Source organism: Oryctolagus cuniculus, chromosome 3 (genome assembly GCF_964237555.1).
Source record: "Oryctolagus cuniculus chromosome 3, mOryCun1.1, whole genome shotgun sequence".
Taxonomy (NCBI): Eukaryota; Metazoa; Chordata; class Mammalia; order Lagomorpha; family Leporidae; genus Oryctolagus; species Oryctolagus cuniculus.
The window spans coordinates 160,047,182-160,072,883 of NC_091434.1; the positions used below are offsets into that span (position 1 = coordinate 160,047,182).

The following is a 25,702-nucleotide window of genomic DNA, read 5'->3' on the forward strand; positions in this document are numbered from 1 at the left end:
TTTCACTGTGTAGTGCAGAAAGCCTAGGATTTGCTCAAGTACAAACATGGGCTGTGACAATGTGAGAGTTAATATGTGATTTTAGTTGGTGTCTTTTCCTGTGTTCATTACATTAAGACAATGGGAACTGCATAGATAATGTACACCTATTTTAAAAGACTGAGTTGAATTACATCAGAGAAAAATATGATTACTACTTTTGTACAGAAAGTACACAATAAACTAATTTTGATACGTAAGTTCAACCATATTTTTTTCAAAGTGAGATCTTACTGGTTGGAACATACCAACTGTTAGACGGTTCTTATATTCTGGGAAGATTCTTTGGCAGTTTTTGTCCCAACTGACTAGTTAGAAGGTACAAAAGAGCCAAGCTTCACTTGGACTTTAACTGCTGAAATACAATCTAATTTCTTCATGGGAAAATTTTGGAGTAAAAGAACAAATTGGGTTTTCAGCTTATTTACATGTCTGAGAGGCAATAGCACCAAAAATCCACAATTAACTCACAGGTAATTGACATCTCTTCCTGTTTTCTATTTCAGCCTATTTTACTTCTAATGGTAATTTCTCTGTTATTTATTTTATTTATTTTTCACAGATACAATTCTAAGAATATAATGATATTCATTCCCCCCTCATTCCCGCCCCCTTTTCTCTTTCTCTTCTCCTTCCTTCCTCCTTTCCTTCCTTGTTTTTGAGATAGCACATTTTGAATTTATATCACAGTGAAAAACCTAATGATCCACTAACTAAAGAGTTCAAGAAGTCAAAAGTAAAAAGAGTACAGTTCAGTGGGAATATATGCAAGGATTATAAATAACAATCAAATAAGGGGCCAGCATTGTGGCTTAGTGAATCAAGCTGCTTGCTACAATGGTATCCCATATAGGTAGCGATTTAAGTCTTGGCTGCTCTACTTCTGATTCAGCTATCTGCTAATGCTCTTGGGAAATTAGCAGAAGATGACCCAAGCACTTGTATCCCTGCACCCACGTGGAAGATCTCAATGAAGCTCCTGGCTCCTGGCTTCACCTTGACCTAGCCCTGGTGTTGTGGTCATTTGGGGAAGTGAATGGATAGAAGATGGAAGATCTCTCTCTATTCTTTCTCTCTCTCTGTGTGTGCCTTTCTGTCTCCCTCTGTGCTCTTTCATATAATAAATGTTAGAAAAAAGAAGATGACCATTTACTCATATTCAGTAAATTTTAAAATGATCACAGGTCATTACAACTATAGTGGCATCTCCTTCTTAATCATTGGTTTGAAAAAGATACAAAACAAAGTTTGACAAAACTTTATTTTCAGCAAAACTGATATACACAGGCATTTCTTTTTTGATTTTTTTTTCTTTCTGTCTTTTAAAAATGAAGGATAAACCTTGAGGTCAGTGCATTTCAAATTGTGTGTAAGATATTTCAAGTTAGTAAAGTTTATTTCTTTTTGCTTTATTTCACATTTGCTAAAATACCAATATTCATTAATTTTCAACTAAGGATATTCTTGAAGTCACCTTTCCAGTAAACAATAAAAAGATATGGTAATCCACTAAAGTTTTTTTTTTCTAGTTCCTCATACGGTAAAGGGCTTGTCAGTACAGGATTGTCTGGGTTAGTATACAGGAAACTGAATTCAGAACAGCTTGCAGATTCAGTTTGCATAGGTGAGGATTTAAATGAAGCATCGTATTTATTCATTTGTTAAAAAAAATTATGTATTTATTTTGAAAGGCACAGTGACAGAGAGAAGAAGCCAGAGAGAGAGAGAGAGAGAGAGAGAGAGAGAGAGGGAAAGAGAGAAAAAGAGAGTGATTTTCCATCCACGGGTTTACACTCCAAATGGCCACAACAACTAGGCTGGGCCAGGCAGAAGCCAAAAGCCAGGAATTCATCAAGGTCTCACATGTGGGTGCAGGGTCCCAAGCACCTAGGACATCTTCCTAAGCTTTCCCAGGCATGTCAACAGGGAGCTGGAGGGGAGCTGTGGAGCAGCTGTGACTGGAACCTGCATTCACATAGGGTATGCTGGTATCACAGGTGGTGGCTTAACACACTGTGCCACAACACTGGCCCCCACATTTCAAATTATTAAAAAAAGTTTCCTGGGGCTGGTGTTGTGGGTTAAATCACTGCCTGTGATGCTGGCATCACTTATGAGCTCTGGTTGGAGTCCTGGCTGCTCAACTTCAGATCCGTTTTCCTGCTGGTGCACCTGGGAGGGGAGTAGAGGACGGCCCAAGTGCTTGGGCCCCTACAACCCACATGGGAGACCTGGCTGCTTGCAATCATCTTGGGAGTGGATGAAAGATCTCTGTGTTTCCCCCCGTCTGTAACTGTACCTTTCAAATAAATAAATCTTTTAAAAAGTTTCATTTTTCATTCCTTGTTCAAATGAAACTTTGAATTAGGCCTGCATACTATATTAATAAACCTCATAGTGTTTTTAAAAAAATCTGACCTATTCATTGTGTACTTCAAAACTACAGGACTCCAGGAAACGACTGTGATGCTGAACACTACAGGCCATGAGCAACCAGTGGGTGGCAGGATTGGGAGTGTTGCTGCTCTTGTCCATGGACACTCAGCCAGCCCTGAAGCCAGCAATGCACCCAGTGATCAAAAACCAGCCTTTCAACATTTTTTGGGCTGCTCCAACAGTGTATTGCAGGCATAGCTTTAATGTGAATATGAACCTCCAGGTATTTAACATTTTATCCAACCCTACAGAGACAGAGAGTGGATCAACAATTACCATATTTCATCCAAATGAATTGGGCAATTACCCTTATTTCTCTCAAGACGGAGACTCCTATAATGGAGGGATCCCGCAGAACATGAGCCTGTCTGCACACCTCAAGAAAGTTGCCAGCGACATCACAGAAGTTGTCCCTTGGTGGAGAGCAGAAGGACTTGCTGTTATTGACTGGGGAAGTTGGAAACCCCAGTGGGACAGAAACTGGGGCAACAGGATAACATACAGAGAACACTCCCTGGCCTTCGCTAGGAACCATCATCCTTACTGGTCAGAAGCGAAAGTGGAAAAGGTCGCCCAACAGGAATTTGAAAATGCCGGAAGGAGTTTTATGAATATAACTCTCACCCTGGCTTTAGAAATGAGACCAAAACGTTTATGGGGCTTTTATCTCTATCCAGACTGCTACAATTATGATTACAAAGTAAATTCAGGCATATACACAGGTAATTGCCCAGATGATGAAATTTTCCGCAATGACCAACTCCTGTGGCTGTGGGAAAAAAGCACAGCACTTTATCCTTCAATATATTTGGATAAAATACTGAAGTCAAGTGCAAATGCTTTGAAATTTGTTCATTATCGTGTTAGAGAAGCCATGAGAATCGCTAATATGACTAGACATGACTACGTTTTGCCAGTTTTTGTTTTTTCCAGACCATTTTATTTACATAGCATTGAAACTCTGTCACAGGTAAGAAAAAGTACAGTCACTCACATAAAAAAAAGTACCATTAATAGAATTATACGTAAATGTCTAGAAAGAAATGTTGAAAAATAGTTATTTTCTCTTAGTAGCAGAAAGTTATTCTATTATTATAGGTATTTATTTCCTCAAATGTCAACCTAATTCTGAAACAGTGTCACTGATGATTAGATGTACACTGAGAATTTTTGCACAACGATTTTTTTCTAGCTTAAAATTCACAGAGTTTTTCTGCAGAACAATTGTTAAAACTTTAGTTAAATCATGTTAACAGATTAATTTTAACCAGGAAGAAATTTCAGAGTAAATTTCTATGAAAGCATACAGTGGGTTTCCAATCAGAAACATATAAAATAGAGCTTAGGGAAAGCTACAAAACAATCACATTTTTCATTATATTGCATTTTTATGTTTTAGTTTTCCTGATTTTTTAAAAAAGTGACTTTATCTTTAAGAGTCTACAGTACCATCTAGTGGTTATTATAAAAACATTGAAAGTTATGTAAAAACATGGAATCTTTAGAGAACACAAATTGGGAAATGCAGAGATGTGGAGATGAACTTGTTTGGAAGTTAATGAATTTGCAGATACTAGAAGCATTTAAGTTTTAACCGCATTGTAAGGATGCACTCATTGGATGGTTAGCTAGGTAAAAAAATTCCAGAACTCTTCATTCACACCTGAGAACTAACAATTCAGTTATATCCAATAAAGAACGAGGCCTGTTGCATAGATGATGCATAACTCACTTTCTTAGACCACTGATGTTTGAAGTGAGGATATTTAAATGCAATAGCCATTGCCAAAATATTGCAGGATAAAATCTATTGACCCAAATATTATTCATTAGATTTGACATTTTCCTCACTGCAGTATAACTAAGTATTCAAAATAGGTATTCAGAAGGTGAAGAGGTAATGAATCATAACATCATGGAAAATATTTGGAGGAATCTCAGAGGTATCTAATCCACCTGCCACACAAACATGAATCATTTCTTATCTGGGCCCATGTTAGAAGGGGCAATATTAATTTATAGAAAGTCGTTGAATAAGCTGCATCTTCTTTGCCTCTGGATAATTTCATACTTCTAGTTCTACCTTCTGGGTGTGACATAGAACAAATCAAATCCTTTCAAAACCCAGTTTTTCAAGTGTCTTAAGACATCACTCATGTGGTATTTCTCAAGTGATAGATCTCTCAAATCATGTCATTTTTTGAAGTAGTTTTAGGAAAAAGACTAGATTATATTTAGTCATAAAAATTACTTATTGAGGCGTTGTCATTGTAGCAGAGCAAGGCCTGCTTCTGGCTTGGTCTGGCCCAGCCCTGGACATTGTGGTTATTTGGGGAGTAAACCAGCAGATGGAAGATCTTTTTCTTTCTCTATCTCTCCCTTTCTCTGTGTCACTCTGACTTTTAAATAAATAAAATTACTCTTAAATATTATTTGTTGAGTTTATAAAAAGTGTTAGGAATAGTATATTACTGATACATTCAGATAGTTTATCTTGAATAAAATTGAGAGATGAGATATTTTCATGAATGTCTTATTTATGTCTTTTCCATTTTTGTACTATTAGACTGTTGAAGTAAATTATGGATTGAGTATCATCTAGAAACTCTACATCAGAAATCTTACTCTATTCATCAAAAAGTATAGATTTATCTGAATATAATATTGAAATGTTTTCATGATTTCCTATTGCCTTGTATATTTCACATATCAACCTAAAGCGTGGATTTTTCTTGTCTGCTAAGTAACATAAATTTTTCAATTTAATTTTCTTACCAACTCTGCCTGGTCTTTCCTTTCAGAAATGTCTTAATTTAAACAAAAGACTTGATTTATGTGTGAGGAATGTGATACCAATTAGTCTAATTGAAGAATAACTTCCTTTCTTGTGTCACATTGACAAATTGCAAAACACAAGTATTACTAATACATGTTGGTATCCATAATATGAAAAATAAAAAAAAAAAAGTCGGAAATGTTCCAACATCTGAAACTTTGAGCCCTGGTTGATGCCACCAGTGGAGGATTACATTCTTGACCTCATGTGATGGGGGTCACAGTCAAAATACAAATGCATTACAAGTACTGCACAAAATTACCTTCAGGTAACGTGTACATGAAACATAAATGGATTTTATTTTGAGTCTTGGATTCCATCCTCAAGACATCTCATTTCATGTATACAAATATTCCAAAATTTAAAAAAATCCCAAATCTGAAGCACTCAGGTTTCAAGCTCTTCAGACAAGGAACACTCAACCTATCCTGCTGAACCTCAGGGAAGCTTTGCTGTTGCCAGGCCATTTACTCATTCAAGTTTTTGAGTGCTATACCTTTGCACTGGACTCTCCACACTTTGTAGATGAGGCAAGAATGCAGGTTGCTCCAACAGTTATCCCATCTACCACACATCTCTCTCTATTTCCCATATCTTTGCTCTTGGTATATAATCTCCTTTATTTTCCTTTCTTCCTTTTCTTTTCTTTTCTTTTCTTTTCTTTTCTTTTCTTTTCTTTTCTTTTCTTTTCTTTTCTTTTCTTTTCTTTTCTTTCTCTTTCTTTTGACAGGCAGAGTGGACAGTGAGAGAGACAGAGAGAAAGGTCTTCCTTTTTGCTGTTGGTTCACCCTCCAATGGCCGCCGCTGCCAGGGCACTGCAGCCAGTGCACCGCACTGATCCGATGGCAGGAGCCAGGTGCTTCTCCTGGTCTCCCATGGGGTGCAGGGCCCAAGCACTTGGGCCATCCTCCACTGCACTCCCTGGCCATAGCAGAGAGCTGGCCTGGAAGAGGGGCATCTTCTATTAAAATAAAGATAATTTTGGACCCTATCTTACAGGGTTGTTGTGAAAATCAAAAGATACAATGCATATATTTTTTTTTTTTTTTTAACGGGCAGAGTGGACAGTGAAAGAGAGAGACAGAGAGAAAGGTCTTCCTTTGCCGTTGGTTCACCCTCAATGGCCGCCGTGGCCACTCCCTGGCCACAGAAGAGAGCTGGCCTGAAAGAGGGGCAACTGGGACAGAATCCGGTGCCCTGACCGGGACTAGAACCTGGTGTGCAGGTGCCGCAAGGCGGAGGATTAGCCTAGTGAGCCGCGGCACCGGCTGGTATATAATCTTAAACACAACTTCCTCAGATTCTTTTTTTCTTTTTTTGAAGAAGCATTTTCTTTCTTTTTTTTCATTATTTTAATCATAGAAATGTTGATGTACTTCCTTAAGCAAAAGGTTTTTAAAAAGAAAAGTTTGGGCTGCATTTTTTTGTTGTTACTGCCTCTGCCTTGTCTAATAAAAATGACCCACTTTTTTGTGTGGGATTCAACTCTAATCCTAGGATTTCTCATATCCAGAGAATATGATCATTGAGATACTTTATGAACAGAATATGTGTTCTCAAGAAAATGCCACAAAGCAATAGCAATGTCACTTTCTTTTTACACTTCAAAGAACACTTAATTCCACAATGTTAAAAAGAAAGGTTTTTGGTAATATTTCAACCCTTTGGCTTTTTTTAAAATTTATTTTTTCCTCCCAAAGAAACCTTTTATTTAAGGAATACAGACTTCATGCATTACGTAAGTACAGCTCTAGGAATATAGTGATTCGTCCCACCATACTGCCCTCCCACCAGTCTCCCATCCTTTCTCCTCCTCCCTCTCCCATTAAAGAAGCATTTTCTATTTTTTTTAAAGACTTATTTATTGATTTGAAAACCAGAGTTACAGAGAGGCAGAGGCAGAGGCGGGGATAGGGGAAGAGAAAGAGAGAGGTCTTCCATCTACTGGTTCACTTCCTAAGTGACGGCAATGGCCAGAGCTGGGCTGATCTCAAACCAGGAACCAGAAGCTTCTTCCAGGTCTCCCACATGGGTGCAGGGGCCCAAACACCTGGCCATCCTCCAGTGTTTTTCCAAGCACATTATCAGGGACCTAGTGCAGCTGGGACTTGAACCAGCGCCCATATGGATGCCAGCACTGCAGTGCCGGCCCCACCTCCTCAGATTCTTGGTGAATTACAGTCTACTTAATTACCCAATTTGAGAGTTGCTTGGGCACTTCTCTTCTCTTCCTCTAAGACTTTTCTATTTTGATTTCTAAGTAACTCTTCAACTATCCCTTCTGCTGTACAAGAACTGACATTGCCTTTGTTGAGGCCTCACCATATCTCACTGAACAATTTCCATCATCTCCTAATTGGTTATCTTTGTCTATATCATCCTGACAGCATGTAAAATTATCTTTCAAAGTTGAAAATTTGTGTCTTTCTAGTACTAAAAATTTATTGTGTCAAGTTGTAACACTTTAAAATAGCAATTTTTTAAAAAAATATTTTTAATGTAGAAAAGACGAGCATTTAATAGCTTGATGAAATACAACCCGTACCCATACACAGTAAATTTACTGTTACGAGAACTTCTAACCCTTCCCAGGTTCTCAGAATCTGGGTACAGCATTATACAAAGTAGCCACTCCATAGATATTTACTTATATGCAAAGATTCATATGCTTTCACTTCTCCTCAAATTCTGTGCACTTTACCACAGGAGTTGTTGGTTGTGTTCGGGAGGGCTGGTATTCTTGCTGCATATGAGCCTCTGTTTTATTCTTCCTTATAGGCACGAAACTGCCCTCTTGCCTCTCTTGTGAATTCCCTTTCATTCTCAGGGCCCCGCCTGCAATTTCAGCTGTTCAAGGAAACTTTCACAGACTCTCTTCCATGCAGTATTAAGCACTTTTAATCAAAATATGCCCTGTGAGTGATACTAAAATTGAAACTGATACTGTAATTACTTCTTTATATGTCTGTCTCATCTATCAAACTAAAGCATTCCCTCAAGAACATGACCTGGAATCTGTTATTTGCAGCAATTAGAACATTGTCTGGGACATCATAAATATTATCAAATAATTTAAGAATAAATTAAGGATCCACTGTTTCCAATTCTGCTATGGTTCTCCGTTTTAGAAACAAGGATAACATTATTTTTTTAACTTTTATTTAATGAATATAAATTTCCAAAGTACAGCTTATGGATTACAATGGCTCCCCCCCCATAACTTCCCTCCCACCCGCGACCCTCCACTCTCCCGCTCCCTCTCCCCTTCCATTCACATCAAGATTCATTTTCAATTAAGGGATAACATTATTAATGTGTTCTTTACCTTAGTCAATGGGTAGAGTCTTTATTTTTTAAAGATTTTATTTATTTATTTATTTAAAAAGGAGAGAGAGAGAACGAGAGAGGAAGGAGAATAGAGAGAAAAAGAGAGAAAGAGGGAGAAAATGTATCTGAAACTGTAAAAGCTGTATTCCTATGCATTCCTATGGACTTACTTCTAAGGGTACAGTTTAATAAATTTGCCATGGGATCCCAAATCCCCTTGGGCTGGGTGGTGAAAGTAACATCTTAAGTTTAAAAGTGATCATATAGGTGGAATTGATTGTTAAAGTGATCATGTCAATAGGATTAAGTGTCGCTCCCCCTCTTCATGGAGGAGCAACACTAAACCCTGCCTAGGCTTCATATCCGAGTCACGGCACCATTATGTCGCTCCCCCTCTTCGTGGAGGAACGACACTGAACCCTGCCTAGGCTTCACATCCGAGTCACGGCACCATTATGTCGCTCCCCGTCTTCGTGGAGGAACAACACAAGACCCTGCGTTGTTCTTTCGTCTGCTCGGCCCTCCCCGGGTTTGCTGCTGGTTCTTCCCGGGTTGGCTACCGTCCCTTCCACCTCCGTGGAAGGGCGGTTCCCCCTGCCACATTCCCCACTTCCGCGGGGGAGCGGCACACCGCCGGCCGGCTCTCTCGGGGGCTGCACAGGTGTTCCTCAGGTGTTCCTTCAGATAGATGTTCCCCTTAGATGTTCCTCATGCATGTTGTCTCTCTCCTCCTTTATAGTCCTCTTCCACCAATCCCAACTCTGCTACCCACATGCCGAGTACGCTGCTCTCCTCCAATCAGGAGCAGGTCCTACAGTTTATTGGTTGAACTGGAGGCAGCTGTGTAGAAGCTGGTTCCCTTCTCAGCGCCATATTGTGGGAAAGCAGATGCATAGAATAAGTCTTAATTCCAGTAACTTAGTCTAGTCCGAGTTGCTCCCCACAATTAAGTGTTTACTGCTAATAGTAAATAGAATTAAAGAGGAGTAAATGCTCCAACATGGGAAGGAGTCCATACAGCAGACTCATAGAGTGACAATTGCTATAACTAACACTCAGTAATCTCAGAGTCAGCCCTAAAGGCATTCTGGTCTATCCGAAAAGCCCACAAGAGCGTTTCAGGCATGGAAAGCCAGGACACTCATACAAAAAGTGTCCCTACATGGAGAACCTCCCTGGGTAAAACCCCAGTGAAAAGAAGTGGTCATCAAAGAAGGATGTACTTTTCTCCAAAAAGAGGAGGGAATTTCCACTTTGCTTATGGCCTTGTCTGAATCCTGATGGAGTTTGTGAACTCAAAAGGCTTCCATAGCCTACACAGCTCACATCAAGAGCCTCGGGTAATCATTGATGTCATACATAAGGGTGTTAATTGTTAAATTAACAATAGAAGTCACTGTGTACTAACTTCCCATGCAGGACCTCCCTCCTCAAAGAGCTACAGTATTAGCATTAATGATGAAGTTTGTTCCCAAAGATTTACCTTGTTCTAGTGTGTTATATTCCAACCCATCATAAGTTCTATTTATGTCTAAGTGTCAAACTCCATTGCCTGTATTTTTAGGCATTTTTTGAAAGCTTATTAAGTGCCTCAAACATGAACTCTTGGATACATGTATCTCTGAAATTCCTACCTCACATGTTTTAACATAAAGCCAAATACAAAGTACAGAATGGTTAAAAGCCTCAGGACTTCTGATGAGACAGTTGCTTCAATGCATCTTATGGTGTGCTAAACCTTTGTCTAAGGGATAATTTCTCTTACATCCCACTAAACCTGGAATCTGGGAAAGTGAGGATATAAAACTTCCCAAAGCTCAGGTTTCTAAACTAGAAGTAGATTACCTGGGATATGTTCTAACTCTAGAAGAAGTGTGTTCTTCCAGTAAAAAGAAGGGATGCTATTTTATATATGGTCCTCATAGACTAAAAAGGCAGCTGAGGATATTTCTGGGAATGGCAAGATTCTGTGGAATTTGGATTCCAAGATTTGGATCCCAAACTTTTGTATATAGCTTTAAAGAGGTCCTGAGACAGACACTGTGCTGGACAGTGTAGCTACAAGAGTTGTTCCAAAGAATTAAGGAGCTTCTAACAGAAGTTCTGACATTGGAAATTGCTGATGACAGGATTCTTCGGAATATGGATTCCAGGATTTGGATTCTAAGCCTTGTATTTGCTTAAAAAGCCCCTGACACAGACACACTGTGCTGGACAGGGGACCTACAGAAGGTGTTCCAAGGAACTAAGAAGTTTTGACAAAAACTCCAACATTAGGAATTCCTAAACAAACCATTCACAGAAAGATCCTCTTCAGATCAGTTGCAGCGTAAATGGAAGGGACCTTACCAGGTGCTACTAAGCACAACTACCTCAGTAAAATTAGGGTTAAATCTCTACCTATTAAGTCTTCACAGGTAAACTCAAAAGACATTCCTGATTATTCCTGTAAGTCAATCAGAGACCTTACGTACCTCTTCAAAACAAAAAGGATAAACAAAGCCTTTGCTTTCTCACATCAAGACACCGTCTGTTGAAATCTCTACTTAGTATATACTAATAATCAGTATATACTGATTAAGGGAATGGAATCTCTGAGGGGGAATGTTGTAGGCAGGCATATAGGTTAGAACTGATCAGGTTTGTGAGCTAGAAGACCATGCTTTCACCATGCCCGTGTGACCTCATATCCCTACCTGACTACACCTGTGTGCCCACTGGCCACTCAGGCTAGTCAATCACTCCTCTTTAGAAGTGAATTAAAGGCCTGAAACACAGTGGGCCCAGCCCTTTTTGGCCCCCTTTTTGCCATGTTTCCTTTTTGCCCTGGATCCACTTGCTGTCCTGGTGCCTTTGGGGTGCATGGCCTTCGGGCCACCTGCCCTATGCTTTCTGGCCTACATACTCCTCCACGTGGCTGGCTTCTGGTACTCAGTATGAATCCAGATTTCCCTCTCTTAGATATGGCCCCTCACTCTCCTATGTGTTTCTCCCATTGACTATAAAGCTTAACAACTGAAAAAAAAAAAAAAAAGAATCCACTGATTCACTCACTTTTCAAATGGCTGTAAAGGCTGGGGCGGGGGGGGGGGGGGTGCGCAAATTGCAGCCAGTAGTAGCCTGGAATCCCATCCCTATCTCCTATGTGGTAGCAGGGGCCCAAGTACTTGGGCCATCTTCTGTTGCTTTACAAGGTGCATTAACAGGAAGCTGGTTCAGAAGTAGAGCAACCGGGACTCAGATGGGTGCCCATATGGCATATTGGCATCTCAGGCAGCAGTTTTACCTGCTTCACCACAAGTCTTATTGAATTATCAGAAACTATTCCTAACATTTCTCTTTTCTAGGAAGACCTAGTGCATACAATTGGTGAAAGTGCTGCATTAGGAGCAGCAGGAATAATATTGTGGGGAGGAGATGAGTACACTACTTCAAAGGTAAGTAATGATTTTTCTGTCAGTATCTTGAACATATTTTAGATATTTGGAGTTTAAAATATTTTTTCCACATCAAAGCCAAATCGTTGCATATTATCTGCTACCTTGACTTTAATGAAGTTTGATGGCCAGAGGGACTAACATTGTGTGAGCACCTACTCTGTGCCAGCCTCTGTGGTTAGCAGAGGGGTAGGAAGAGCTCAATTCTTCCAATCAGGCAGCCCTAAATAAGAGGTTGATAGTTTGGATTCTAGGAATGTACTTCGGGGCATCTTAATTAACCTCTCTGAATCTCAGCTCATCAGTCTAAAAAAGCTGAATTAAACTAAATAAAACAAAGCTACTTTGCAAGAGTTTTGTCAGGTAATATGTGAAAAGGAAAAATAATATTAAATTTAAAAGATAAGTAATTGTTTCATTCATAGCAAGAAGGGTAAATTCTCCAAATGATTATTTTTCTGATTAAATAGAAATTCACACAAGAGTAAAACATATTTGTAAATAAAGGTTTATTAATGATTTACTGTGGAGTAGTGGGTTAAACCTCTGCCTGTGGTGCCGGCATCCCATATGGGTGCTGATTTGAGTCCTGGCTGCTCCACCTCTGATCCAGCTCCCTGCTGATGGCCCGGGAAAGCAGCAGAAGATGGCCCACTCTTGGGCCCCAGCATTTGCATGAGAGATCCAGAAGAAGCTACTGGGTCCTGACTTTGGATTGGCCCAGCTCTGGTCTTTGCGGCCATTTGGAGAGTGGACCAATGGATGGAAGATCTCTGTTTTTCCCTCTCTCTATCTGTGACTTTGCCTCGCTAATAAATAAATAAATCTTATCAAAAAAAGAACACTGAATGTGAAGTCTACCTTTTTAACTTTTTTTGAAGCACACAGTACAATGTTAACTAAGTTGTACAGCAGATTTCTGGAATTTATTTATATGGCATAAGTGAAACTTTACACCCATCGAATAACAACTTCATTCCCCGCATCCCAACCCCTTGACAATTACTATTTCATTCTCTGCTCTGTGAGTTTGAGTATTAGGTATCATCTGTAAGTGAACTCATGCAGTGTTTGTCCTTCTATGCCTCCTTCATTTTACTCAGCATAACATCTTTTAGATTCACCTGTATTTGTGGCAGAATTTCCTTATTTTTTAAGATTAAAATTAATATTCTATTGAATGTATATTCATTATTTTTATTCATTGCTCTATGGATGGATATTTTGGCTACAGTATTAAACATGGAAGTGAAGATACCTCTTCAAGAATGTGATTTCAATTCTTTTGGGTATATTCCCAGAAGTATATTGGTATATATGCTGGGTTATATGGTAATTCCATTTTAAACCCATTTTGAATTTTTTAAAGAATTTCCACACTGATTTTCATGGCTGCTATACCATTTTCAGTCCCACCAACCTGGTACAAAGTTTCCATCTTCTCTACAAGCTCATCAACACTTGCCCTTTTGTGCTTTGAAGACAATGGTCTTCCTAAAAGGTGTAAGGTGATTAACTCACTGAAGTTTTCACTTATATTTCCTTGATAATATTGATGTTGAGCATCATTTCACCTTTTTTTTTTTACAATTTGCATGTCTTCTTTAGTGAAATATTTATTCAAGTTGTTCGCCATTCTTAAAAAGTAGATTATTAGTGTGTTTTGCTGTTGAGTTGTAGGAATTTCTTAGATATTTTGGATATTAATGTCTTATAAGATATGCTTCACAAATATTTTCTGCCATTCTAGATGTTCCTTTCTCATTAGTTGATTGTTTCTATTATTGTACAGAAACTTTTTAGTGTGATGTAGTACCATTTGTTCATTTTTGTTTTTGTTCTCTGTGTGTTTCAAATAAGTAAAAGGTCTTCTTATTAAAAGGTATACCTGGCGGAGCCAAGATGGCGGAATAGTGAGGGCGCGCACCGATAGTCCGGGAAAATTTAGTTTAATAAAAGGGGAGTTACGGTAGCCGCAGAAAATAGAACCAAACAAAAATTGCAGGGGAAACCCTTCTGAATGGAGCAGGCGTGAATCGGACGACCTACTGGGAGAACAAGGTCGCCCACCGCACGGAAGCAAAGTCCCGGGACCCAGCCGCAGAAGCCCCAGGGTCTGCGCGACAGTGCTCCAAGGAGAGTGCACGCCACACAGAAAACAGCGGGGAGACTTGAGACGCTCAGGGCTCCGAGTCCACACATCGGCGCTGGAAGGGGAGGCAGAGTGGACAGTGAGAGAGAGAGAGAGACAGAGAGAAAGGTCTTCCTTTGCCATTGGTTCACCCTCCAATGGCCGCCGCGGCCAGCGCGCTGCGGCCGGCGCACCGCGCTGATCCGATGGCAGGAGCCAGGAGCCAGGTGCTTTTCCTGGTCTCCCATGGGGTGCAGGGCCCAAGCACCTGGGCCATCCTCCACTGCACTCCCTGGCCACAGCAGAGAGCTGGCCTGGAAGAGGGGCAACCGGGACAGAATCCGGCGCCCCGACCGGGACTAGAACCTGGTGTGCCGGCGCCGCTAGGCGGAGGATTAGCCTAGTGAGCCGCGGCGCCGGCCCAAACATTATCATTTTTGTGCGTACCACAACATGAAGAAGATTGGGAAACACTGCCCTAGAGGATTCCTTATTACACTGAAATGCCAGGGACCACCAGGGCGCCATCTTCATCTCTCTCTTGAGGAAAAAGATAAGAACATCATGTCTGCATTTCTCGGAAGGCCAAGGAGGCAGGGGACAGTCCCCTCGTGTCTCAGGTCCTGGGCAGGCTCACACCACAGAGGCATTGGACATTATGTTTCAACAAAGGGACAAGGGTCTGCTCCTGCTTCTCCCCATGAGCGACAGCCTGATGCATACCACCACATAGGGGAAACTGCTGATGTGAACAGATACACACTTGCTGGTCCACCAAAACTGAATGCCCGGAGAGGCAAAGAAACATCCCTTCTCCACTCGGAGACAGGCTACCTCTGGCCCCCGGCTCTTCCACAATCTCGTCTTTGTCTTTACTCACTGCGCGCGGTCCCCTCTTCACCTGGAGAGTCGCTGTGTGTGTCACGGCAGTGAAGTAACGGGCATCCTCTCTTCCCCAGGCCACTCTGCTCCATCATTACTCACTGTCTCTGCACCCTCAGTCCTTCCTGCCCCCTGCAATTCACACACCCATCTCTCTCTTCTCCTGGAGAAGGTTCCCCATTTGGACCTCTGGGTCCTCTGGACTTCTAATTTTCTTTTTTCTACTGTCAATCACTTAATAAATGTAAAGGTGCTCCTTAACGATTTTAACTATCTTTTGCTAAGTATTTAATAGATACAAAAATATGAGGGTACTTCCAAAAGTTGGTGGAAAAGCAAAATTAAAAGATATGCTTATTTTCAGGGCCGGCACCATGGCACAGTGGGTTAACATCCTGGCCTGAAGCACCGGCATCCCATATGGGCACCGGTTCGGGACCCGGCTGCGCCACTTCCAGTCCAGCTCTCTGCTATGGCCTGGGAAAGAGGTAGAGGATGGTCCAAGTCCTTGGGGCCCTGCACCCATGTGGGAGACCGGGAAGAGGCTCCTGGCCCCTGGCTTCAGATTGGTGCAGCTCCGGCGGTTGCGGCCAATTGGTGGAGTGAACCAGCGGATTGAAGACCCTCCCCGCCTCTCTGCCTCTCCTCTCTCTCTGTGTAACTCTTTCAAATAAATAAATAAATCTTAAAAAAGATATGCTTATTTTGATGCAAAAATTTTTGAAATTCGTGTATATAAAGTGTTTTCAAAAAGTTCATAGGAAAATACATATTATGAACTCAAGCATTTCTTTTCATTTTTAACTAAATTATTTGAAAGGCACAGTGACAAACAGAGCAAGAGACAGAAAGTGACATCTCCCATCTGCTGGTTCACTCCCCAAATGGCTCCAACAGTCGGGACTGAACCAGGCTGAAGCCAGGACCTAGGAATTCCATTCGGGTCTCCCACATGGGTGGCAGGGTCTCAGGCGCTTGAGCCATCGTCTGCTGCTTCCTAGGCACATTAGCAGAGAGCTGGACTGGAAGCAGAGCAGCAGGGACTTGAGCCAATGCTCCAATATGGGATGTGGGCATCCTGAGCAGCAACTTAACCCAATGTACCAGAACACCTGCCTCCCACAGGTTTTTTATACAACATATTTTCCACAAACATCTTGAAGCCTTGTATGCATAGATTCCATTTTTTTTTTGCACAAAAATAAACTCATGTACCCACTATTCTATTTAAGAAAAGGAATACAATATTACCTTGACATCTGAAATACCCTATGTACCCCTACTCAACCCCATATCATTCCTTCCCCTTCTTAATTGTGTTCTTCCTTTCCCTTACTTTTCTCTGGGTTATTATCACATATTTGCATTCCTAAATAATATTTCATTTTATATGCTTTTGAACTTTATTGAAATGGAATAATTTACCATACATTAAATTTCTAAGATTCAAAAAAAAAAAAAAAAAATAAATAAAAGGTATACCTGATCACTCATATGACATTATAAAGGCTTAGTCCTCACTTAAAAGATTAATTCCCCTGAAATGCTTTTCTACCTTAGCCTTATCAAATACAAAACTTCTGGCATTAGTACCAGAATAATGAGATCACATTTTGAGAGCACTTTAAGTAGATCTCTATTTTCCCCACAGGAGACCTGCTTATCTGTAAAACAATCTGTTCAAGGGCCATTGGGTCATTATGCTGTTAATGTGACATCTGCTGCCAAGTTCTGCAGTCAAAATCTATGTAATAATCATGGAAGATGTGTTCGGAAAATACCTGAATCCTCCTCCTATCTGCATATGCCTGAAAGCAGCCGTAAAAAGTACATCGTCAACAAGAGCCTCAGATTCATCCTTTCTGAAACCAGTAAGCTGAAGGCAGAGACAGACATGAAGAATGGATTTGTATGTCACTGCTATTATGGCTGGCATGGGGAGTCTTGCCACCAGCAGCGTGTTTCAGAGCTCTTAAGTAGGAAGAATACAGCTTCTACTGCATGCTTCGATTTATCAGTTTTTTTCTGCATAACTTTATTTCTGATTCTGCTGAAATTTTTTTACTTACTACTACAATATTAAATTTTTCCTGGAAGAGTAGAAAACTTTGACTTTTTCTTTAATTTCAATATATTTATTGGTTTTATGGTTTAAAAAAGTAACCATTGACTCCATTCGTTGATATAGCAATTACTTATTGAGTGTTTATTTTGTGTGAATCAATAGGAATAAGCAAGTTTTATATATATATATATAATATATATATGCCTACAGGGACTGTAAATTCTTATGAGAAAATCAATAAAAGAAAAATAAATAGACAAATGCATATATATATATCAGGTGATGGTAAGTGCTGCAGAGAATAATAAAGCAGAATAAAAGGGTTAGAGAGTGTGAAGGAGTACTGGAAAGTATAAGGGTGGTCATAAGGACTCTACAATTATATGATCTGAAGGCAGAAGGAGCAGTTCAAGAATAGTGTGGGCAAGGGGGGAGGGTAGAGTGGAAACTATCACTATTCCTGAATCTGTATATAGGAAATACAGGAAATTTGTATACCTTAAATAAAATATTTTTTTTTAAAGAATACACCTAAGAAAGAGCACTCTTGGAATAGGGAAAAACAAATACAAAAGAAGGTAGGTACTCAGACTCTAGGGGTTGGGAGTCCCTAAATAATACAATGCTAAATTATTGGGTTGAAAAACATCTATATTGAATGTCCAAAGAAATGCCAGGGCTTTTGGAAACCCATTTAGCTATCATTGATATCAGAGGATATATCCTATTAGAATCCCATAAATAGGAATTTATATTAGAAATTATTTTATATGATATTTTTGGCTTATTAAAGAATGTTGTATTTGAGCAATTCACCAGTTCTCAATACATGGTAATTCATTTGAACAATTCATGAGGTCCCTTGATGTGACCTAGTTATAATCCAAGTCATCTTTCATAAAGATTCAAAAGAGATAACAGCTCAAATACTATTTTTTAGGGTAGATAATTTCCTTTTTAGCACTTTCCAAATATTGCACTTTCATATGTACTTTGTCCTGGCATACAGACAGGGCATTGATAGGCAAATCACAGTCAGATTCCTATTTCAGTTCACTTGTTTGTCTACTCATTCGCTATTCAGTCATTTATTTGGGGAATAAGTAAATGTTAAAGCAGTAGCAAAATTGAGGCTAATTTGGTAAATTTTCCCTTTTGTCTGTGTCCTTCTGCACCAAGACTCCAACTGTGGTAATTAGATTCTTATGCCCAAACACAAAATGTTTTTACAACTATTAAAGTTGGTATAAAACCATTGCAAGTGAAAAGGAAAGACTCCCTCTGTCCTTACAGTGATAAAATGTTCTTCAACAATTATTATATCTGGGTTCTGATATGGAATGAATTCCAGTAAAGTAGGAAAAGGCAAATACTAATAAATGTTATCACCATTTTGAACAAGAAGATATAAAATAAAAACATATCTAATTTTGTCCAGAAACAATGTATAAATCAAAGAATATACAAAAGTTCATTGTTTAAACTTACAGTGCCACCAAAATTGTCAGAACTTAAGAAGGACTGAAGTAGATAAAAAGAAAACTGAAATATATGATTAACACATTGAAGGAAATAGTAAGCATCTAAATCCTATTACTCACCGATAATCATTTGACTTTTTTCTTGATAAAAGATTATTAAATTTTTTCCAATTAAATTTAATAGGCAGTAAAAAAAAAACCCTAAAACCAAAGGAACTACTATATTTCTAATCATGGATTTTTCAGAAGTTTGTTTGTAAAAAAGACTGCTCAAATTAATAATAGATAATGAAAAGCATCCAGTTTTTGTTGTAATTTTTAATTTTTAAATTTCTTAAAAGATTTATTTATTTATTTGAAAGTCAAAATTACACAGAGAGAAGGAGAGGCAGAGAGAGAGAGAGAGGTCCTCCATCTGCTGGTTTACTCACCGATGGACTGCAATAGGCGGAGCTACGCTGATCCGAAGCCAGCAGCCAGAAGCTTCTTTTGGGTCTCCCACGTGGGTGCAGGGGTCCAAGGACTTGGGCCATCTACCACTGCTCTCCCAGGCCATAGCAGAGAGCTGGATCAGAAGTGGACCAGTAAGGTCCCGAATCAGCACCCATATGGAATGCCGGCACTGCAGGCGGCTGCTTTACCCTCTACGCCACAGCACCTGCCCCCTGTAATTTATCTTTGTCTTACATAATTTTGACTTTCCAGATTATATAGTCAACTAACTTATAAAGAGTAATCAATTACATCTAATCTAAGAACAGATATACACATCCCTATGCTTTCTTAAAGAAAATATCAAAATTTAGGCTATGTTGCATTATTAATGATAATTTTCCAAGAGGAATTAAGTAAGGGCTCATCTATAAGCAAAATATCTTACAAACACTAGAAATCACTTTACTAAGTGAAACATGTATTTTGAGATAATGACAGCGTTTCTGTTTGAAAGCCAAGGAGGGCTTGTTTCATCAGAAAATTTCTTGCCCAATGACTGTCCATTGCCTAGGGCAGTGTTGTTTCTTCCCTCCTATTGTTAAAAAAAAATCACAGTAAAGGAAATCCAAGATGGCTGAATAGGGTACAGCTTCACTAACTTAAGCTGCTTTGGGATATGAAAGAACAAAGGAAGGACTCTTTCTAGGGGTCTGACTGAGAGAAATTTTTGCTGAAAAAGTGGACATGCTCAAGCTGACTTACCTCAAACGGTAGAGTCAGAAACATATCAGGGGATTCAAATTCAATCCCATCGAGGTGGCATGTACCAATGCCATCTCACTAGTCCCAGTGATCAATTTCTGTTCACAATTGATCATAATGATAGGACTAAGAAACAAAGGGATCACATAAACAAGAAAAGTGTCTGCAAATACTAGCTGATAGAATAAAAAAGGGAGAGAACGATCCAACATGGGAAGTGAGATACACAGCAGACCCATAGAATGGCAAATGTCCTAACAGCACTCTGGCCTCATAATCTGCCCTTAAGGCATGCGGATCCGACTGAAATGCCCATGAGAGTATTTCAGGCATGGAAAGCCAAGACACTCTGGGGGAAAAAAAAAAAAACCTAAATGAAAGATCTCCACAAGTGAGATCCCAGTGGAAAGAATGGGTCATCAAAGAAGGAGGTACCTTTCTCTGAAGGGAGGAGAGAACTTCCACTTTGACCATGGCCTTGTCTAAATATGATCAGAGTCAGTGAACTCAGGGGGTTTCCATAGCCTTGGCAGCTCAAGACAAGAGCCTAGGTTGATTACTGATGCCATAAACAAGAGTGTCAATTTGTTAAGTCAACAACAGGAGTCACTGTGCACTTACTCCTCATGAAGGATGTTTGGACTTAGTGTGCTGTATGTACATTGAGATTTAATGCTATAACTAGTACTCAAACAGTATTTTTCACTTTATGTTTCTGTGTGGGAGCAAACTGTTGAAATCTTTACTTAAACTGATCTGTATCTAAAGAGAATCGAAAATGAATCTTGATGTGAATGGAAGGGGAGAGGGAGTGGATAAGGGGAGGGTTGCGGGTTGGAGGGACGTTATGGGGGGGAAGCCATTGTAATCCATATTCTGTACTTTGGAAATTTATATTCATTAAATAAAAGTTAAGAAAAAAAAGACTCCATGGGAGAAGAGAAGAGAAGACACACCACTGTGGCAAGCTGTGTGGTGCAGTCAGCTGCCAACTGTGAGCTGCCATCTTACCATGTCAAGGTAGGAAGAAATTGCCACATGCCCCTCTGCTCACTGTTTTAGCTGAGGGGGAATTACACAGTCACCCAATGACTTTTTCTTTAGCCTGGAGAGCTGACAGGGGTCTGAGCATCTGCTGGGCTTAGAGCAAGGCAGCTGCTTTGCTTTCCTCCCTTTCTCCACCTGCACAGAGCACCTACTTGGTATCAAAAAGTTAAACAGTGCACCTTTGTTCTGCTTCTACCAGCATCATAGTTAAGAGTAAGGGCAACATGTGGGACAAAGTGCAGATCCCCTGCATCTTGGGACTGTGGAGTTTTGGGGCATTAGCTCCAGAGCTACACTCATACACTCTATGTAAGCCAAGGGGATTCACCTTAGATTCTGGGGAGCTAACACCAGAAGCAACCCATAAAAAATCTGCTCTCACCCTGGGATATCTGGGTAGTGACCCCAGTATACCTTGCAATGGCAGGATTCTAACAATTCATTCCAAATATCTTGGTGCAACTGGAATCTACCTGATGGAAATAGGGAAGAACCTACTTGAATTCTGCCTCTCTGGACTCATACCTTCCAGGGTAAAATCTCTTGTATACCTTGTAGTCATCCTGCAGGGCTGGAACAGAGTTCATTTTACATCCCCAAGTCCTAGGACTAGGGCTGTTGGTATTATAAGCCACAAACACTAGTTGGACTCTCTTAGCAGGAACTGAGGAAGGGTCCATCCATATCACATAGTCTTAGAGCCACAGCAATTGGCATCATTCAGGCTGGCCAGTACGACAAGGGGGGTAGCCACCCTTGTCTTCCTCAGCACCAAGAACAAGGCCCTGGCTATCAAATTCACCAAAGACTGACACTAAACTCTCTCTGGACCAAAGATACACACCCAAGGAAACACTTATCTCACAGCCACACTTCTATCCCTACGAACTGCAGCAGACTAGACCACTGTGTCACTTATAGACACACCTTACATTAAGAGAAAAGAAATCATTCAGAGATTACACTCCTGGGCTTACCTACAACCAAAGCCAAAGGAACAAGCCAAGTGACACTCTGCATTCCAACTAAGCCATAAAATATTTTCCAATAAAGCCTACTCCATAAAGAAGGAATGAGTATACCAGGTGTGACATGCAGAAGCAAGGAAGTGTGATTCTCCAAAAGAATACACTAATTCTCCAGAATTAGATCCTGAACTGAAGGAAATCTATGAAATGACAGGGAATTTAAAATAATGTTTGTAAGGAAACTCAAAGATATGCATGACACTGCAGATAGATTAAATAAATGAGGAAATCAATGAATGACATACATGGAAATAATACTAAGGAGATGGAACTCATTAAGAAAAACCAATTTTGCATATGAAATTTTCTTTTTTAAAAAATGTGTTTATTTGAGAGGCAGAGTTAGAGAGAAAAAGAAAGAGAGACAGAGAGGTTTTCCATCTGCTAATTCACTCCCCAAATGGTAACAATGGCAAAGCTGGGTTGATCTGAAGCCAGGACCAGGAGCTTCTTCTGGGTCTCTCATGTGGGTGCAGGGGCCTAAAGGTTTTCCAGGCACTGCTTTCCCAGGCAATTAGCAGGGAGCTGGATTGGAAGTGGAGCAGCTAGGACTTGAATTGGCACAGGCAGAGGGTTAACCTACTACACCATAGCCCCAACCCTGGAGATGAAATTTTCAGTCAGTGAAATAAAAGATATGATTGAGAGCTTTAACAGTAGAGTGGGTCAAGCAGAGGAAAGAATTTCTGACTTTTAGACAAGAATTTTGAAATAACCCAGACAAAAATAAATAGAAAAGAATTTTAAAAAATGAAGAAAGTATACTTGAAATATAGGATTCTATGTGTTATAGGTATTCTTGAAGGAGAAGAAAAAAGAAAAAGGCATAACAAAATTTCCCAGGTCTTGAAAGAGACCTGGACATCCATATAAAAGAAACTCAAAGAACCCCAAGTACACTCTACCAGAAAGGTCTTCTCCAAAGCATAGTGCAGTCAAATTGTCAAAAGTTAAAGACAAGGAGAGAATTCTAAATATAGTAAGAGAAAAGTGTTAAGTTACATATAGAGGAAAACCAATTAGACTAATATCAGACTTCTCAATGGAAGCCTTACAGTCCAGAAGAGTGGGATGATATATTTAAGGTCTTAAAAGAAAAATTCCAACCAAAAATATTATATTCAGCAAAGCTATCCTTTAAAAGTAAAGGAAAAATAAAGTATTTTTCAGATAAGCAAAAACTGAGAATTCACCACCAGGCCAGCATTACAATAAATTGTGAAGGGTGTCCTGAAATAAAACCCTACATGAAAATACATGACACCATCAAATTCACTAACAGAACAGATGGAATCGTTATTCAGTCAACAAAATGAGAAGTCTTAGTTCTTATCTATCTACTAACTTTGAATGTAAATGGGTTAAATTCACCAACCAAGAGACTTAGATTGGCTGAATGGATAAAAAAATCATGACCCCACTATATGCTACCTATAAAAAACTCACTTCACTAAGATACAAACATATTGAAAGTGAAGGGTTAGAAAAAGATATACCAGACAAATGAAAACCAAAACTGAACAAGCATAGCTATCCTGGTATCAGATAAACCAGACTTTAAATAAGAAACCATAAAAAGAGACCAAGAAGGGCATTATATTTTGATAAAAGGTTCAATGAAACAAGAAGATATAACAATCATAAATATATTTGCACCCAACAGAAGGCCACCCAGATATACACAGCAAATACTATTACACCTAAATGGAGGGATAGACTCCAATACCATAATAGTGGGTGACTTCAACACTCCACTCTCAACAGTGGACAGATCATTTAGACAAAATGTCAATAAAGATACATCAGAGTTGAAATTTACTATCGAGAAAATGGACCTAACAGTTACAGGACATTTGTCCCAATAGCTTCAGAATACACATTCTTCTCAACAGCACATGGGACATTTTCTAGGAAAGACCACATATTAGGCTATGAATCAAGTTTCAGTAAATTTAAAAAGATTAAAATACAAGTGATTATAAGAAATTACCATGAAGGCTTATATACTAATAAACTAGAAAACCTCAAAGAAATGGATAAATTCCTGGATTCGTAAAAGCTATCAAGATTAAATCAAGAGATATAGACAATCTAAACAAACCCATAACAAGCAATGTCATTGAAGCAGTAATCAAAAGTATTGAAGCAGTAATCAAAAGTGTTAAATCAAGGAAAAGTCTGGGACCTGATGATTTACTACAAAACATTCAAAGAGAAAGTAACTGTAACACTCTCAAACTATTCCAAAACATTGAACAGGATGGAACTCTACCAAACGTTTTATGAGACTAGCATTACTTTGACACTAAAGCCAAATATATGATACAAAAAGAAAACCACGAATTCATATCTTTAATGAACATAGGTACAAAGATTCTCAACAAAACACTAGCAATTCAAGTCCAAGATCATATCAAAAAGGTCATACCTCATTACCAAGTGGGATTTATCTCAGAAATGCAAGGGTATTTCAACATTCACAACTCAGTAAAAATCACAAATCACATCAATAGAATGAAGAACAAAAGCCATATGGTCATCTCAATAGATACAGAGAAAGCATTTGATAAGATTCAGCAACTCTTCATGATAAAAACTCTCCGCAAATTAGATATAGGAGTATTCCTTAAAATTATAAAGGATGTATACCATAAGCCAACAGCCAATATCATACCAAATGGGAAAAGCTGAAAGCATTTTCCCTCAGATCTAGAACAAGACAAGGATGTCCACTTTTGCCACTCTTATTAAATACAGTATTAGAAATTTTACTAAGAGGAGAAAGAAATAATGAATATCAAAGTTGGAAAAGAGGAAGTCAAATTATTAAGTTTGTAGATGACATGATATCATACGGGAAAAACCTAAATTTTTCACCAATAAGCTCTTAGAATTAATTGATAAACCAATTCAATAAAGTTGCAGGTTACAAAATAAACATAAAAAAAAGTAGCTTCCTTGTTTGCTAATGATGAATTCACAGAAAGAGAAATGAAGAAAGAAATTCCATCCATAATAGTCACACACACAAAAAATCAAGTAAATTTAGCAATAAATTTAACCAAAGAAGAAAACGATCTCTACAATGCAAATGATCAAACACTGATCAAAGAAATCATCAAGGGCACAAAAAAATGGAAAGATATTCCTTGCTCATAGATCAGAAGACTCAATATCATTGATGTCTATACTACCTAAAGCAATCTACAGATTCAATGCAATCCTTATCAAAATATCAATGACATTTTTTATAGAATTAGAAAAAGCCATCATGTGGAATCGCAAAAGACCCAGAAAAGCTAAAGTGATCCTGAACCAAAGAAAAAAAAAATCAAGCTGGAGGCATCACGGTACCTGACTTCAAAGCATACTCCAAAGCTATAGCAATTAAAATAACATGGTACTGGCATAAGAACCAAAACATAAATCAATGAAACAGAATAGAGAGCCTGGAAATTCATTCACATACGTACAGTGAACTTATTTTTTGACATACTGCTCAAACCATGCAGTGCGGTAAGGATAATCTCTTTTTTTCTTTTTTTTTTAACTTTTATTTAATAAATGCAAACTTCCAAAGTACATCTTTTGGATTATAGTGGCTTTTCCCTCCATAACCTCCCTCCTACCCTCAACCATCCCATCTCCCACTCCCTCTCCCATCCCATTCTTCATCAAGATTCATTTTCAATTATCTTTATATACAGAAGATCAACTTAGTATTTACTAAGTAAAGATTTCAACAGTTTGCACCCACACAGAAACCCAAAGTGCAAAGTACTGTTTGAGTACTAGT

At 39.1% G+C, this 25,702-nt stretch overlaps 1 protein-coding gene across 2 annotated transcripts; it reads left to right on the top strand.

Moving 5' to 3' along the window:
* The first annotated feature begins 328 nt into the window (after positions 1–328).
* On the top strand, positions 329–17,206 carry LOC100337977 (hyaluronidase-4). Of its 2 annotated transcripts, none has more exons than XM_008258250.4 (4): positions 329–512; positions 2,486–3,445; positions 11,986–12,075; positions 16,740–17,206. In XM_008258250.4, exons 2-4 carry the CDS (start codon positions 2,525–2,527, stop codon positions 17,169–17,171), a joined length of 1,443 nt encoding a protein of 480 aa, XP_008256472.2. In that variant the 5' UTR covers positions 329–512; positions 2,486–2,524; the 3' UTR covers positions 17,172–17,206. The 2 variants fall into 2 exon arrangements, with proteins under 2 accessions (XP_008256472.2, XP_051704886.2); XM_051848926.2 differs by lacking the exon at positions 329–512 and adding an exon at positions 1,562–1,663.
* The last annotated feature ends 8,496 nt before the right edge of the window (positions 17,207–25,702 follow it).

Bases quoted from the DNA above. Each gene is read 5' to 3' on its own strand.
- LOC100337977 (XM_008258250.4), top strand. From the start codon at position 2,525: ATGAGCAACCAGTGGGTGGCAGGATTGGGAGTGTTGCTGCTCTTGTCC. The intron at 3,446-11,985 runs GTAAGAAAAAGT...TCTCTTTTCTAG, and splicing joins GCATTGAAACTCTGTCACAG to GAAGACCTAGTGCATACAAT. The intron at 12,076-16,739 runs GTAAGTAATGAT...TTTTCCCCACAG, and splicing joins ATGAGTACACTACTTCAAAG to GAGACCTGCTTATCTGTAAA.